The 16,402-nt window shown below is 43.8% G+C and overlaps 2 protein-coding genes across 6 annotated transcripts in view; both read right to left on the bottom strand.

Moving 5' to 3' along the window:
• fancm (FA complementation group M) overlaps positions 1 to 6,413 on the bottom strand; it is a 42,303-nt gene extending 35,890 nt beyond the window's left edge. For all 3 annotated transcript variants that reach the window (XM_048975591.1, XM_048975593.1, XM_048975592.1), the window contains exons 1-4: positions 4,558 to 6,413; positions 4,095 to 4,267; positions 3,602 to 3,679; positions 3,354 to 3,512 (exon numbers count right to left, since the gene is read on the bottom strand). In XM_048975591.1, coding sequence (XP_048831548.1) covers positions 3,354 to 3,512; positions 3,602 to 3,679; positions 4,095 to 4,267; positions 4,558 to 5,218 — 1,071 coding nt within the window. In that variant the 5' untranslated portion in view covers positions 5,219 to 6,413. The remainder of the gene's footprint in view (positions 1 to 3,353; positions 3,513 to 3,601; positions 3,680 to 4,094; positions 4,268 to 4,557) is intronic.
• Positions 6,414 to 7,628: 1,215 nt separating this feature from the next.
• On the bottom strand, positions 7,629 to 15,742 carry LOC125708078 (pre-mRNA-processing factor 39-like). Of its 3 annotated transcripts, none has more exons than XM_048975594.1 (14): positions 15,616 to 15,742; positions 13,958 to 14,433; positions 13,751 to 13,876; positions 12,853 to 12,971; positions 12,452 to 12,619; positions 11,948 to 12,116; positions 11,701 to 11,808; positions 11,392 to 11,556; positions 10,919 to 11,045; positions 9,217 to 9,485; positions 8,555 to 8,739; positions 8,384 to 8,458; positions 8,140 to 8,254; positions 7,629 to 8,005 (listed from the first exon to the last, which is right to left on the bottom strand). In XM_048975594.1, exons 1-14 carry the CDS (start codon positions 15,626 to 15,628, stop codon positions 7,946 to 7,948), a joined length of 2,175 nt encoding a protein of 724 aa, XP_048831551.1. In that variant the 5' UTR covers positions 15,629 to 15,742; the 3' UTR covers positions 7,629 to 7,945. The 3 variants fall into 3 exon arrangements, with proteins under 3 accessions (XP_048831551.1, XP_048831552.1, XP_048831553.1); XM_048975595.1 differs by having other exon boundaries at positions 13,958 to 14,361; positions 15,616 to 15,736; XM_048975596.1 differs by lacking the exons at positions 7,629 to 8,005; positions 8,140 to 8,254; positions 8,384 to 8,458 and having other exon boundaries at positions 8,549 to 9,485.
• Positions 15,743 to 16,402: the final 660 nt, after the last annotated feature.

The following is a 16,402-nucleotide window of genomic DNA, read 5'->3' as shown; positions in this document are numbered from 1 at the left end:
CTGAGCTGCCATCCTCGCTTCGCGTCAGTGTTGGGGGGGGTCCTTCGCCACTGCAGACCGAGTGCGTGACGAGCGACATTAAAAAGGCACAGTCACTCATGCATGTCTGACAACAGTGGTAGGAATGTTATTTATGATAATACTGCTAATATTTTTTATTTCCATGTCACGTATGAAAATGCTTTTGTGTCAGTAGCAAGCTGTAGAATTTGTTACCAAAAACAAGAGCTAATTTAGTCTCCCTTACGCCATCTAGAAACTTCTGTTTATTCATCTGCTGTGTGGTTTTCTTCTTGTCCTGGGGGGTGTGAGCGTAGGCAACAGGCAGCACCCCCTAACCCCCGAATGGAGATAACTGAGCACCCAATAGAATTAAACAAATTACCAAAATGATATAAAAAAAAAACAAATTCAAGAACAGGAAAACAACAGAATATTACATGACAGCACCTTAAGCAGACGACACACTCATTCTTAAATCGCAACCCCAAGAAGCTTCCGGGACGTAACAGTAAACAGGGGAATGAAGCATTAATTATCCAAATTTTCTCACCCTGTTCCTAGACAGAAATATTAGAATTTAGTTTTGACTTGGACAGTTACCATCAGGATGCAAACTGCTGTTTGACTTGCTTCAGACCAGGAATAGTATGATCAAGCATGAGGTTGGGATTGCAAGTAGTAGTAGTAGTAGTAATAATAATAATAATAATAATAATAATAATAATAATAAGGGAAACACCCCACTGAGATAAAGCTGTGAGGCTGCTGTCCCAGTCCAGCTACAAGAGGCTCAGTGACATGTGAGGGAGGGTAAAAGTCGTCTTATGAGGAGACGGCTACAGGAACAGCGGGGCCACAACCGCATCCGGAGAGAGAGGCTGATGCCCCACCCAGTGGGTTCAAGCTTAGGACACTGAAAGTGCAAGGAAGGCGTAACACTGTGTTGTTTATTATTTCCTGGGAGGGGGTGTAACAGCCGTGTCCCTAAGTAAGAGTACGGATCAGGTAGCCCCACAGCGGAGATTCAGAAGCGCACGGACGTCTGACGCTGGATCGCTCTCATTTTTAGCTTCCCTCCTGATGTTCGGTAAAAGTGTTGTTGTACAAAGTTTGTCGCAGTGCACAAATGTCAGCCGCTGTGGATTCCTTGATCGCTTCCTTAAATGTTCATTTAATTTCCTACAAGGTAAATAAAGTGCAAAATCTATCCTGCGACAACAATCTTTTGGGACAGACAGTTTTATGCGAGCTTCAAAAAAAAATTTACACAAAATTTCCACCACCAACCTATCCTCAATTCTTTTAATATTACAAGATTAAGAGCAGTCGGCTGTGTATGATAGAAATAATAATAAATGATAAAAAAAAAAACTAAAACCAGCTTATCACAGTTCTCTGTGAGTATTCATACAGGCCATCTGTGTAGGATCTGCCCCATGGCACAACCCCAGCACACGGACACACCCTAATCACACGCTTCAAAAAGGCTGCAGGGGTACACATATTCGTTGTGTGCCATCTAGTACATCATTCTCGGCTCGGCGCACACACACAAACAAATTAAAACATTTATTGAGGTAGGTGGAACCTAAATTCACAAGTAGAGGTTCGACACAGAAACATGCTAATTGTGACTGAGTTGCTTACGGCAAATGCTGGTTACAGTCAGTCATAATTGCCATTTGGGAACATTTCCATTTCCCAATAAATTACACCGACATCAGAGGAAGAGTAGTTGATTAGACAAAGACTGTCTGTCGGATATATCGCTGGAAACACATTCAGCATGCTAATTCATTGGAGGCGACATCATCTGAGCATCCGAGTGTGTTTATGACAAGAGCAAGGCAGGAACAACCCCTGCACGTTACTCTTCTCATGGCATTTAAGTTGCTTTTGCCAGGAAATTCAGAACGGGCACAAAAAAAATAACTATGGCTATAGTTGCGTTTATCGCTACAGATATGCAGCTATATGCAATACAGTATAATCCCGTTATAGCGGACTCGTTTGTAACGGAATATCGTCTATAATGAACGAGGTCCGCTGGTCACGGCCGTGCACCTTTAAGAACATGCAGAAAAAGCATGTTCCGGCGATATCCAGCGCAGATACGTAATGGGGATTATTAATATCCACGCATCAGGTCAGGTAAAGTTGGATTACTACATGTACAGTATAATAATCTATACCACAAGTGTGTCTGCTGGGGTGTGGCATGAGTAAATGGTGTGCTGTCGTTGTGTTCTGGGCATACGGCAACTCTGGATATAACGGACTGTTTTGCAAGGTCCCTTGAAGTCCGTTATAAGTGGATTTCACTGTAGTAGAGAACATTATAAGTGTTATATTTGATTGTTTAAAATTTATTTTGTATATTTATTTTTACAATGTGCAAATAAGGCCTCTTAGGCTTTGTTTTAGACACATGAACAGTTACATTGCCTTTGGATTGCAACTGTTCTGTGTTTGTTTGCAGTTTTAATAATCATTTGAAAACATTTTTTTGAATTTGAATTTTTTTCTTTACTATACTAAAACTGCACCGAATCGTGAACCCAGAACCATGGTTTGTACCAAGCGTGCGTTTTGTGCACCACTACGGCCCTAGAGAGTCCCCTGTAGGTGCAGCAATGCCGAAACCCCCTGCAAACAGCCCACGAGGGGCTCCTTGGTGGGAACACCCCCCAGCACCCCCTGAGATCCCAGATGATGCAGCAGGTGAGAACATAAGCTATTTTTAAGCCCAAAAGAGGGCACTGGTGACCCACAAGAGAGGTCAGGCCATCTGCCCCCTCCCTGGGGGATGTCAGAACATGTAGGGGCAGGTGGGGATCTGACAGCGGCAAGGGGGAGGGGGTGTGGATCCTGCTCTGTTTACAGCCAGACCCCAATGAAGCTCAGTTACTGAGCCAGGGTGGGGTCTCTATATGCCCCACATGACCAATGGAATAGGTTGTGCAGGAAATGAACGAATATCACCAATCCATAAAAATTTTAAGTTAGACGGGAGGGCCCCTAAACACCCCTCCACCCCCATCTATTCCCGGACAGAAGTGCCTGACCAGGAAGACATCGGGTTCATTCTCTTTAAATAAAAATCAAACACACTGTACTAATTAGCTTAGACTTGGCCAATATAGGGTGCATATACTTTTAAAACAAATCACCACACGTAACTCGTATCCATACCAGAAGGTGGCAGTAGAGCATTTAATAACTAAAAGTGGCTCAATTTTACTCATATCCAATGAAATGATCTGTTCGTCGTAGTAATTCATTCTATGAGGAAAGTAAACAGTGATCCTGGCTTTTACAGCAAGAGTGTCAACAGAGTGTCAAGTGCCTACCTGCAGATAACGAGCCTGGTAGCCTGAGAGCAAGTCTCCGAGGGGAACGACGATCTTCTGCACACTGCGCTGGTGCGAGTGGGCTTGGATGTCAGGACTCTCCTCAGAACGCAGCTCGATGTGAGAGATCAAGAGGTTGGAGATGACCTGTTGCACCGCCTGTAAGGGGCGACAAAGAGGTTCGGCGCTCAATAGGGGGACTGCGGGGGGAGGGGGGCTGCTCTTCTCTGCTCTGACACATTGCACACCTTGATGTCTCCCCCTGGAGTGGCACTAAGGGCCAGGATACGAAACTGCTGAGTCTGGTTCATCAGCTCTCTCACCACCTGCAGGAAACATGTAAAACTACAGTCAGTAACACAGAGCTCTAAGACAGCAGCCCCTGCAGACACACCGCACAGCTGCTAATCCAGCCCCCGCATTGCACTGCTTATGGTCAAGGCCAGGATAATCAGTCCTTTGCAAGGCACATATGCACACAATCATACACTATGGGTAATTTAGTGATACCAATTAGCATTTAAATATTGGCATAGTACCCAAAAAGACGAAAAGAAATCCACACAGGAACACTCGAACCCCCAATCTGGGAGGTGTGAGGTAACAGTGCAACCCATTGATTATTGTGCAGTCCACTGCTGCTACTCCAAGTGAAAAAGCCCTATTCATATAACTTTTTGCACAGTAATATTATAAATAACAGCAGCAGTAATAATAATTCAGCAGGGGGTGCTCGTGTACCTGACAGTAGGCGTGGTTCCCCAGAGCCTTGTGGGCCTCATCAATGACCAAACACTTGACCTGAGTGGCAGGACAGGTTTCTCGCGACAGGTCATTCACCATCACCTGGGGGGTCAGGAAAAATACCCGGCGTGCCCTCCACAGCTCCCTCCTGCTGCTAGCTTGCGTGCTGCCTGGGGGGGGGGGGGGGAGCAAATCTCGTATATGTATGTGTCCTGTAATGGTTTCGGCACCCCAGCCTGGTTCTATATGCCTGGGATAGGTTCCAGGCTTCTAGCAACCACGACCAGATTACGAAAATGTAGTGGATTGACGAAGGGGTGATGGACAGACTTCATAAGCTCTGTAACTAAAACAACTGTGGACTGTTTAAGATGTTAACTGTACAAAATTATTATCAGTATTTTAGGTCCTTAAAATCTATATCCGTGTCTGAGACACTTGTCATACAAGTCGTGCCTACCTGTTAACTCCGCCATGTGGCCCTGTGGAATCCCCATCACCTTATAGCATGCCTCGATCTGCTGCGCAACCAGGGGTTTCGTGGGAGCCATGAAGACGATTTTCCCTGACGGATACCACCGATAGAAGTTGTACATTACCACGGCGGCAATGAAGGTCTTTCCTAAGCCAGTGGGCAAACACACCATGGTGTTCTGGAACAAGGCTGCCTCCGATATCTTCAGCTGGTATTCTCTGATTGGGTAGTTGGTGGGATATACCCACACTTCGGCTGACGAACTGTCGAAGCCTGGGAGATCGTCCAAGGACGTGCCATTTGGCAAAGCCACTTTTACATTGCCATCTTCTATAGTGTAGGCAGCATCCTGCAAAGCCTTCTCCGCTTCGTAAACCGCTATCAACATCAGTTCGTCGTCCTCTTCTTCTTGTTGCTGTTGTCCTGCCACCTCTGCACTTCTCACGTCGTGCCCAATTTCGCCCCAAAGTGAACTGCTGTGAGTGACAGATGTGGGATTTGCCGTCCTGTGCTGTTTCCCCGAGCCAGTGCTCGCGCTTGCTTTTCTTCGCCCTGGGGCTTGGTTCCCACCATCGCTTTTTAAAGTCCTTTTTGAAAGTGAAGTCCCCCATGTTTGGAACAAAGTTCTCTGATTTCCACTACTCATTCTACTATGTTCTTTTTTTATTGCTCACCGACATTTTCAATACAAATCGACAGACTGGTAACTAGCTAACAGTTATAACCGGCAGTTTATAGTAAAACAACGAAAGGCAACTATACGTTTTACTTTTTTAAATCGATTGGTACCTTGAGATGAAGGTAAGTAAAGGTTTACTTTAACTTCAAATTCCAACAGACTGCAAAAATATTCCATTTAACGATTCTCCATTCTCTATCAAATGTCGCGCTGTTTGGTTACGTCCACAAGGGTAAAGTTCATAATCAGCATCCAATCCGATTTGAGGATTTTTTTACTCGGTCTCGTAGACAGAGCAACCCGAAATTCACATTTTATCCACTAGATGGCAGATCGAGGAAACCTCCGGTTAACGTATTTGTAGTTTTACTCGATTGCTTAGGCACGTTTCATGAAACGTATTTAAGGTTCTCATGACTATAAGATCATGTCTGACAGTTTATGTATAATAGTACAACACAATGGATTAGCTGCAAAAGAACATCTCATCCAAAACAATTAACTCAAAAGCAAGTCAAAAGCAAATAATTGTGTGTTATAGTCCACGTCAGCAAAATGAATGTCCAATCAGCATCGTTTTAACTACGAGTCAAAAGGCTTATATATTGCCAAAATGTCCGTGTAAGTATGCTCCTCAGCTCTGAATGATAGTCAGTTCCACTTCGTCATTGTCACTAACTGATATTTTTTTTAGCAAACCAATTGTTATTCATATCAGACACCAGTTTCGACATCGCATTACAATATGTAAGGTTTACTGGCAAGAGAAAGCACTCGAATACACGTGTAACGTAGACAGACATCTGGGTTCAATCCATCCATCTATGACGCCACCATCAGGCGAAATTTTAAGGTACGTTTATGCGTATAACTTGAACCGTTTTCCCTAGGGTTGTGATCTTTTTCCCCCTTAATCCTTGGATCATCTATATTCGAAATCACCCTTTAGCATTAACATCCGCCATATTGGATTTCTCGCCATCTTGATATATTCAAAAACACATACTGTACTCACCAGCAGATCTGGCACGTATCAATGGCCGACGTACGCGTTTGAAGGGCAGGGGCAAAGGTAAAAAAGGGCATGTATTTCTCTTTTTATAGAGCCCCCCCAATCATACACGTGTTCTCACAACATTCGTTTTTTTTTCTACCAGAAATGCAGCCAGAATGCACCTCAATATACCTATTTGGAAAGGCAACACATCACCTTTTATCCGCTGGAGGGGCATCTATTTGGACACTTCATATATTCTCATCACTTAGGAATAGGAGCTCCCTTTATAGTAGGGAAACCCAACCCTCAGTTTGTGGACCCATACTGGTACCTGGCCAGTATTTCACCAGCTACAAAATGCTGAGGGGAGGGGGTTTCCAAAAGGGCTGATTAATTTCCAGTTTTCCAACTACAGTATTTTCAATTTTTCGTGAACCCATGTGTTCATACAGTATGTTTGCATCGAAAGACAGAAATGGTGAAACAGCCAATTGAACTGTTAACACATTTTGTTTTACACATTCTCTTGTCACAATTTACATATGTAAAAATTAAGTGACCAATTTATTTTTAAAATTTTGTCCATATTTTCAGTCAATTAAAACCTTACTTCTACAACAAAAAAGCTTGCATTATCTTCCCGTATTTTCTTGAATACTGTTAAGATAAATCTGGGCGTTGACGACAAGATCACTTATGGCATAAAAAAAAGCATCAATGCATGTTATTTGCCAGCCTCACTGTCAAGACAGTGTGAACACATGGTTAATAACCCTCATTGACTTTGTTAAATCGATTAAATCCAACAATAATTACCATCATAGAACCACTTCCTTGTCTATATTCACATATGGAATAATCATTTCCTTTCTTCTGTTCCAACAGAAGTACATTCGGTGTTACCTACTTCCTCTAACAGCAGCCTTTAAGTGAAAGACACACTCACACTCTGGTCATCTCCATTTGGTTAAAACCATTTTCAGTATACAGACTGATCATAATCACATGATTATTTTAGCTTAAGATGGGCGAGGGAAGGTAACTGGACTAAGCCATCACCCAAGCATAGGGGAGAGCCAGACAGGAGGACTATGATTTAGCATTAGAGTCCTTCTTGCCAAAGAAGGGCTCCACGCTGACAAAGCCAAGGTTGAACTGGGTGATGATCATTTTCCCGTTTCCCCCGTTTATCAACTTGGGTTATCGGATGAGCCATTAGCTGAATGTCAAAATGCTAATCAGAGCCTTTTACTGGTCTTACACACCCAGAAGATCCAAACTGAAGATTGAGAGACCTTAAAACCAGAAAAGCCCATCTACTTCAGAAACATGTTTTACCAGACACATCCGTGGCTTAAATTCAGATCAAAAGGCAGCAAATGAAGGAAAGGTTCATTTTATTAGTTTTTTACAAATTGAAACATCAAAACTAATCAGAAATTAAAAAGGACCCCATCTTAAATGACTGTCAAAACATGGAGGGAGAAAAACCCACAATTTATGGTCTATGCTTGCCACAGCTATCCAACACACCGCTGTCTCAGCAGCAAAGCCAAATGATCTTTATAATAAAGAAAAAAAAAAAGCGGGGGGGGGGGGGGGTGTTTGTCAGAGGGCAAATGTCACCAACAGGAAGAGGAAGCTGCGTTGTAGGACGGGGTAAAAATTAAACATTTTCATCTCCCAGCATCTTCTGATCAGGTGGGAGGGGGAGGGTAGTACTGTCCATAACCCCAAGGGTTCTGGTAGTTGTATTGCTAGGAAAGAAAAATGAGGCATTTTAAGGGCACAGATTAACAGTCAACAACACTGAAAGAAGTACGTGCTGTCTGCATACACAAATACTGACAAAGATCAAACCCAAGCTGTCACCACAGTGTTCAGGACTAACCTGGTACCAGTTGTAATTGTAGGCTGAATGATTGGCCTGCATGTCAGGCATCATGTGACCCGGGTTCATGCTGTGGTCATCCATGCGCTGTTTCTTAAGGTCCGGCTCCTGCGAGCTGCAGAGTACAACATGTTTAACTAGTAGATCCTGGTTGACAAATTCATTTTACATTACTGCTGTTTGTCAGTGAAACCCCTTCAGCAATTCAGCAAGGCTTTATAATGTAATCTGAAAGCAACCTTACCCATTCTCAGCCTTCCTCTTTGAAGATTCCTGTTCTTTCTGGAGCTTCTGATGTTCCTCATAAGCAGCCACAAGCCTGCAGTTTGAATTAAAGACGGGGTATTAAAAGGAGCATTTAGCCAACTGGTAAAGAAGGTGCCACACACAAGGGGCAGGACAGGTAAATACACACGTGTTAACGTCACTGCCGAAGTCCTCAAGGAATTCCACTTTGCGCTGAGAGAAGGTGAGGCGGGACTCAAGGTGCATGGGGCTGCTTAGAGCTCTGTCAAAGCAGGCCAGAATGTCCTCCTCACTCTGCCGCACATCCCCACTGTACTCCAGCTCAAGAAGATTCAGGTAAAGCCTGGGGCTCATCTGAAAGCGTTTCAACCAGTAAATACGATTCAGTTATCAGTTTTGATCTTTCTAGATACAGATACAAAAGCGTAGTCAGGCGTAGAGATTTTGAACCCTGTGGGTATGGAAGGGGCAAAGCATCGTTATTGAACAAGCAAGGGCGATCAATCACATTTCACTGCAAATTCACTGCCACCCACCAAGTCTCAAGCACTGCCAGTGAGCTTTGGTGTGACAGCTATACAAAAACAGTCACCAGAAATGGTAATGCCTGTAAACAGTTACTGGGAGAGAAAAAAATGCTTGCTGGTTGTGCTGCACAGTTCCCATTCCTCCAGGTCTGTATTTAGTATAGCTTGACACACTGGCCCTGCTTCTAGGCCAGGAATTCCTGCAACGGTTATTCCATCCATAGAACACTTTACAATCCATACTCACAAAATAATGGAAGGGGCTCTTCTCATTACTGATTTGAGGGAATGGGGTCAGCCTCACCTTATCCTTCTCAATAGCCTCGAGCAGTACTTTCCTGGCCTTCTGCAAGCTTTTCTGCACCTTGAAAAGGTGTCGCGCCAGCTTGATAGAATAGAAGGAGGACTCGCTGGCATTCTTTGCATTCTCAATTGCATCCCGCAGCAGCGCCTCTGCACCCTCCAGGTTTCCATGGCGACGCTCCAAGCTGACCCGACGCAACCTCACCATGGCCAGTCCAGGCACTGCCTCTTCCACAGTCTTCAGGATACCACGTGCCTCCTCTATGTTGCCTAAAGCATGGAACAACAGGGGTAAGGAGGAGGAAATGCAGAGCACCTGATCCAAGCCTCACCATGTCATGCACAAGCAAGTAGCCAAAGACATCTGTACACTCCAAATGAAATGCAATCAAATGAATTAGGCAAGCAATCTGCATAAACCGTGATGCATTCACAATCTCATGTCAGTTCCAGAAGATGGAACTGTGACATCACCCCTCAACCCAACCCACTGTGATCACTAGAGGTGCATACTGTTCGGCTCTCACTATGACCAATACTACAAAACTAATTGTAACGTTACAAATGTATGTTACAAAATCAAATTATTCTATTTAATGTTAAGGCACATTCACGCCCCTTTTATTGCATTACAACTGCATCCCACATGACTATTTTCGTCCAATCTTGATCCAGTAATCACACCTGTGGTAAAAGCTATAGGAATAATAGGCCTCTAGTGTTCTAAAAATTGTTTGATGAACACACAACCCACCCCCCACCACAAAAAAAAAAAAGTCTGAGCTGAACTCTGGATCTAGAGAATCGTTACACCCCTACCACTTAATCCTCTGGGGTCTAGGGGTAGGGAACACACTTTCACTGACTGGGGCATGGTCACACATTTCATTCAATATCAAACTTAATTCACGGCAAATTTATTTCTTATATATTTGTTTTGGCATGAAACTCATCTTAATCTTAGTGTACTTTGTAAATATGCCAGATTTATGTGAAGTTTGTAATTTGATGTCAAAGTATAAACATTGCAAAACGCAGTTTGGAACACTTGCAGGAATATAAAAACACATAGCAAGGAATGTTGGAAGTTTTGATCCCAGATATCTGATCACCAAACTCTAGGCTACACGAAGATGACTAAATGGTGTAGTTGCAACATTGCTAGGTTTTTTTTTTTTTTTTTAAACCAAACTCAAGTCACTATTTCTGGCTCCTTTCATTGATTATGTAGCAACTTTCATGTGTATGCATGAGCCATTCACACCTGGCCACACACCCCCCATTTATAGCGTCGGAGATGTATCTGGATCGCATTTCACCGTTGTGTTCATCAAATCACCATGGGAATGCGATTTCAACACACACTAACCCAGCTATTTAGAATGGGAATAGCGATCTTCAGGTGAGGGCGGTGCTACACACCCCTGATGCAGGTAAAACAAAGTAAGGTGACATTTACTTTTTTGCCGATTTAACCTAATTTTAAAAACTTTAATACTTCCGACAACGGATGATTTGAAAATAAGACATCATGGATTTGGTCAGCGTTTTTTCTATGTCTTCACAATAAGATTTCAGCGAGTTATGACCTGAAATACACATCGCTGACGACCCCGGAGGGTTAACGAATAATGCTAGCGAACCCTTATAGTAAAACTGCTTGCAGTACCAGGGGGTACAAACTGTCAAATGCTCACACTTACCCTGCTGCTCCTCGAACGCGCCCCACAGCAGGTGAATGGTCGGCTTCTTCGGCAGGTGGATCATGCAGGCTCTCTTGAAAACATTGCGCACGCCTTCGATGCTGTGGTTTTCCATGTACTTTGCATACTTTAAGAAGGGATGGGGTAGGGAGATCAGAGAGATAAAAGGCAAAATATAATACATGAATACACTTCCGCTCCCAGTCCCCGCACGAGAATACATTGACAGAACATTTAAAATTCTTTTAAACCCATCAGCACCTTCATCGAACCATAAAGATTAGTTTCTGTAAGGTAGGACGAAGAGATGCAACGCAGTTGGCAAATGCAGCAGTCAAATCTGGTGGCAAGCAGGCCATCCCCTAATACAACAGATACAGTCACATATCAACATTACAATTAAACTGCGCAGAAAGTTACTGAGGAGTTGAAATTCGTCAAGGCGCTGACAGGGGGGAAAGGTTCCTGATTACCTTAATCCACAGGTCCTCGTAGAGGGCACAGGCCACCAGACATCGCTCAAACAGCACCACCACACGCTCCAGGGACCCGTTCTCGATCTCAAAGTCCAGATACTCTCTCCAGTTGTTCAGCTGAGTCTTCTCCAAGGGTTTCACATGGAAGTACGGCCTCTTGATCTAGAAAGCAAAAGACGAAAATGCAAAGTAAAAATCTGCAATTATACCAAAAAGCGAGAGTTTTTTTTGTAGAGAGGCCTTTGGGTAAATCTGGATCAACCTTTAAAAAGCAGTCAACGTGAGGCTGGGGACATTTCAACTTACCCCATCTTCAAAGGCCCAGCGCTTACTGACTTCGTGCTCATTGTGATTGAACATTTCCTGGCGGGACTCCATCACCCTGTGTCGCATGTTCTCAATCTCTGTGACCAACTGAAACAATGAATTCACCCAGAGTCAGTCAAATCAAAATACCCGTTTCTCAAATCATTCAAGCCCACAGCCACAAACTCAGACGCTGCTTTGCATGTACTGTTTACATGAGCACCTACAAGCAAAAATCACAAAGTACCTTGGCAGGGTCAGCAAGGTCCTCGGTGCCAGGCGGAAGCTCGCTATCTTCAGGTGGTGCCTCTCCTTCGCCGTGTCCATTCGTCGCAGCCAGTTCCTTTCTCAAGCGCACGAACTCCTCCAGAGGCAGGAAATGCTTGGGCAGGTTGTTCTGGACGTGGTCTCGGAACCTACGGCACAGTAGGCGTCCACATCAAATGGCTGCAACAAAACGCGGTGCCGTCGAGAACCCATCAGAAGTACTGTAAGGCAGATTTCCCGAAACCTGAGGTGGAGATCAATGACCGATGTTCGCATTCAGAAACAAGGTGGGTTGTGGCTCTCCAGTTCCAGGCTTGGGTCTTCATCACCAAGTGGCCCTTTACTTGCACTTGGACCCAATGTAGGGCATGTACGTCAGGGATGCTGAAGGGATTAAAGGTAGCTTTGCACACTCCTTCAAAGAGGCAAGTAAAGCAAAGGCTCGAGAAGTTTGTGCAGGCCTGCCAGGCGCCGGCTGCTTCACCTCTGGAAGTGGTGGCTGTAGAGCTGCGTTGGGATGCCCAGGACTCGGTCGTAGACAGCGGTGACATTGGCCAGGTTCCCCAACTCCGTCTCCCAGTTGATGTAGGCCTCCCAGAGGCGGTCGGAACGGAAGTCGGTGCCTGCAGCCAACACCGCGTGCTCGTACGCACTGATGGATGGAGTACAACATCAAGTAAGTCACACTTCAAAATCATTATTCAGCACAAATCTTATCAGTTTCATTTTAAAACACAGATGTTTACTGTTGCACAGAAAGCCCATAAATTTATAGAGGAATGAATTAATCCCTCTGTTAAGGAGCATAAGATGAGAAAGAACTGCAACTGAGCAAACTATTTAAAAAGCTATCTACGCTAAAACAGAGCGAGTGGGGCTACTCACGATCGTATCGTCGCCTCTGCCTGAGGGTCGTTTGGTTCGGCCGTCTCCCTCAGGAAGGTGATATAGTGCAACCACAAGTCCACGCTGAGGGGGATGGCCTGGAGGCCCTGGCGGTAAACCTGAAGCAAGAAGTGCGAGTTTGTAAGAGGTCACGGTTGCCACCCAAACCTCCAGTGGACAGCCAACACTGGACTTATGTGCCGTGCAACCTTAACTGATGGGCAAGATGTTATGTAACCACAAACACAAATTTGGGCTGAAAAGGCATAACCATTTACTGGGTTGGATTTCAGGGTCCTGCTTTCAAATCCGGCTGAGGATAATGCTTTATTTGGCAGTACAGAACCACTGCAGCAACTCTTTCAGTGCCTGACCAAATACACAGCAGACCACTACAAAGGCAATTTCCACACCACCATGCCAAAACGTGCTGATAAAGGAGGGTATAAGCAAAAGTATTTTATACTGATAAGTTAGACAAGAAAATCTCCAAAAATGATCTAGATATCACTACTGGGCTGTCTAATATTCATAAACTAATTCCAGGAAACAGACATAAGCATAGAGATGATTGCATCACCTAGAAAACACAGAAGTTTCCAAAGCACTTCACGAAGACTATTGAAAATTATATGTGAGATGTCTCAAATACTTGATTCATTTGGTTTGGAGGCCTACTGACAAATAAGAAGCAAACCTAGATAAATATTGATAGTTTTTTAATTTGTAAGAATTAAGCAATAACACATTTCAGGCACCACGACAGCAGTTTATTAGTCTTATGTTAAACAGACTTAAGCTTTCTTTAAAAAAAATGACAGTTGCGATTGGCCAATTCATCAAGCTGCTCAAGTGGACTGTTAGAAGATGGGTACCCTCCCCCAAAACCTCTATTTACCTCCTCTGCCGTCTTTACATTTCCAGCTTTCTTCTCAAGATCGGCATACTTTTTCCAGTAGCCATAGCAGTATGGATAGCGGGCAAAGAAAGAGTCGAAAGCCATCCGAGCAGCTCCAACATGATTCTGAAAGATCACAAGTGTAAAACTGTCTGTCAAGCATATAGAGCATTTATGGAATTTGTCGTGTTTAGGCTGAACTCTCACCTCTTGCTCCACGTACTGCAGTAGGTAAGTCCAACCTGTGAAGTCTTCAGGGTTTTCTTCCACTACTTTTGAGTACTTCTCAAACTCTGCAGGAAACGGCACCTCGGCACTGGACAGATCCGCCTCCACTTCCCCGGCATCCTTCGACGTGTCCTCCAGCTCCATGTTGGTTGGACTGCCCTGTTCAGATGACTCTGGCTGCTGGGGGAACTCCTGTGGTGCAGACTCTGACTGTTCAGCCATTGGTGTAGCAGATGGATCCTGTTCTGTTGGGGCTGGTGGCAAATCACCCAACGATTCAGGAATGTTGTCCGAGGAAGGCCCAACATTCTGGGTGGGGTCCTGTCCTTGGGCTGAAATAGGGGGGGTTGCAAGCTGGCAGCCATTCTCTGCAACTTCTGTGCCTGTCAGGGTGCAGCCCCCAACAGGATCAGACTCAAGCATACCAGTCATGGGCTGTTCTGTATAAGACTGATCTGTTGGTTGGGGGGGGAGGAGACATGGTTATTCCATTCACTCAAACACCACAGCTAGAAACAGTTACCTAATGGTGTTAATTTGTTATTAACTGAAACGAGAACTGATCAGAAAAACATGTACACTTTTGCCTGTAGATACACCTGATTACAGTTGCAAAGCCACTTCGGCTTGCGACATTCACCAATGAGTCAGCTTTTAAAGTATCAACAGTAATCGTGATGTAAACCAAAGCATTTAAACACGTTCACACCTTACGTCCTATTTACTTACTCTGCGGCAACGGCAAAAAAATCCAAATGGACTTAAACGGGGTTTAAAATATCAGGCCTACATCACTAGCCTTGCTGTACGGTAACTACGTTTCTACCTACGATTCTCAAACGCTGAGAAAGCAAACTACAGAGGAAAGCTACGCAATGTGAAAAATGCGCAGCACGACTGCCTGCTAGCGTCCGATGGGTTTATTTTGGTTAGCTAGCAATTAGCCTGTGGCCCTTCGCCCTTTGGCCAGTTACTGAAATCAGACTATAGCCCTACATACTAGATTACATTGCAACTGGAAATTGTAAAGCCATCGCACCAATTAGTGGACTAGCGCTGTCTTAGATTATAGGTCGGTTATAAAACATACACCAACAATCTATTAGAATCAGGGCAAGCAGGTCAATATACTGGCAGCTTATACATTCGCTAGTTCCTGTAACTTTGCTTTGTATCAATATACTATTACCAATAAAACTAAACTGATTTATAAAAGAAATCGCTACATGGATATGCTGTTTTTATTGGGGTCGTTTTAGCACATACGCTCCTGACGACCGTATAGATAAGGAAGTTAGCTAGGCAGCAAGCTAGCGCTGTTCAGCAAGCGATAAATTACTCGGGTGGTTGACACAAAACTCACCCATGTCATAAAAAAAAAATCCTAAAAAAACTTTATTAGAAATTTTTAAATACGTATCATTTACGGGAAGGTTCAGAACCGAGGTAAATCGAAATATTTAATCGCTTAGCGAGCTGCGCTTGAAGCCTGGGCCTACCCACGCCATTCCCACACAACCTTCACACCGCGCGCGATATCTACTACCTAGTTTCTACATATGTGCATTTTCATTCAGCCCAGCCAAAATACAGAACTAATAAACAGATCATAACATATTCCCAGAAATACAACTCACCAAATTCGTCCATTAAAATCTGTTTTGAACGCAATATGCTTCGTTTTTTCCCTCACTTTCAGCAAAGCACGAAGCCGCGTTTTCTACAGCTCATTCTTCAACTGCGCGTTCGCCTATTTGACTGACGTTGCCGACGGGCATGCGCATTGCTGGCGGGAGCGCGTACTCCGAGGGCGGGACTGGTTATTCTGGTCATTAAGGAGAAGTTGTGAGTTCATTGCAATTATAGTTTTGAATTTTAATAGTATTTTGAGGCTACGGCTTTACCCAGAAACCATCCAATTGTCCCTATTTATTCAGAAGCATGTAGCACAATATAAAAGCCGTAATTTCATTCATGACGCCATCTATAAAACCCGATTTTAATCTTGCAACCCAATCAGTTTTGCATAATCATCCCATCCATCTTCTTAACGAGGGGCCGCATAGGGCTGGAAAGGATGCAGTTTTAAATATGCCAGTTTTAGAGATGCCTTTTGTAGCTAATGTCATAGATTTCAATAAGCACTCTCTCACCTCTGTTGAAACGAGGCAATGAGCTGATATTTTCTAATCGAAAAGCAGCATGAAGTGTACTGAATACCAGTGTTTAAGCTAATTTCATATCCGTTTAAAGCTGCTACGTTTTGATCAGAGAAATATTTCTAATTACTATAACATTAGTAGCAGAAGGAATGCAACTATAAAGTAATATATTAATTCAACAGAAAATGTATATGATGATGTGTTTAACTATACAACACAATCCTACTAAACTATTGTTTACCACTGTCATAAGAACACCAGA

This window comes from Brienomyrus brachyistius, chromosome 14 (genome assembly GCF_023856365.1).
Source record: "Brienomyrus brachyistius isolate T26 chromosome 14, BBRACH_0.4, whole genome shotgun sequence".
NCBI classification, from domain to species: Eukaryota; Metazoa; Chordata; class Actinopteri; order Osteoglossiformes; family Mormyridae; genus Brienomyrus; species Brienomyrus brachyistius.
Note: the sequence above shows the minus strand (reverse complement) of the source record. Positions and strands in the feature narration are given on the sequence as shown.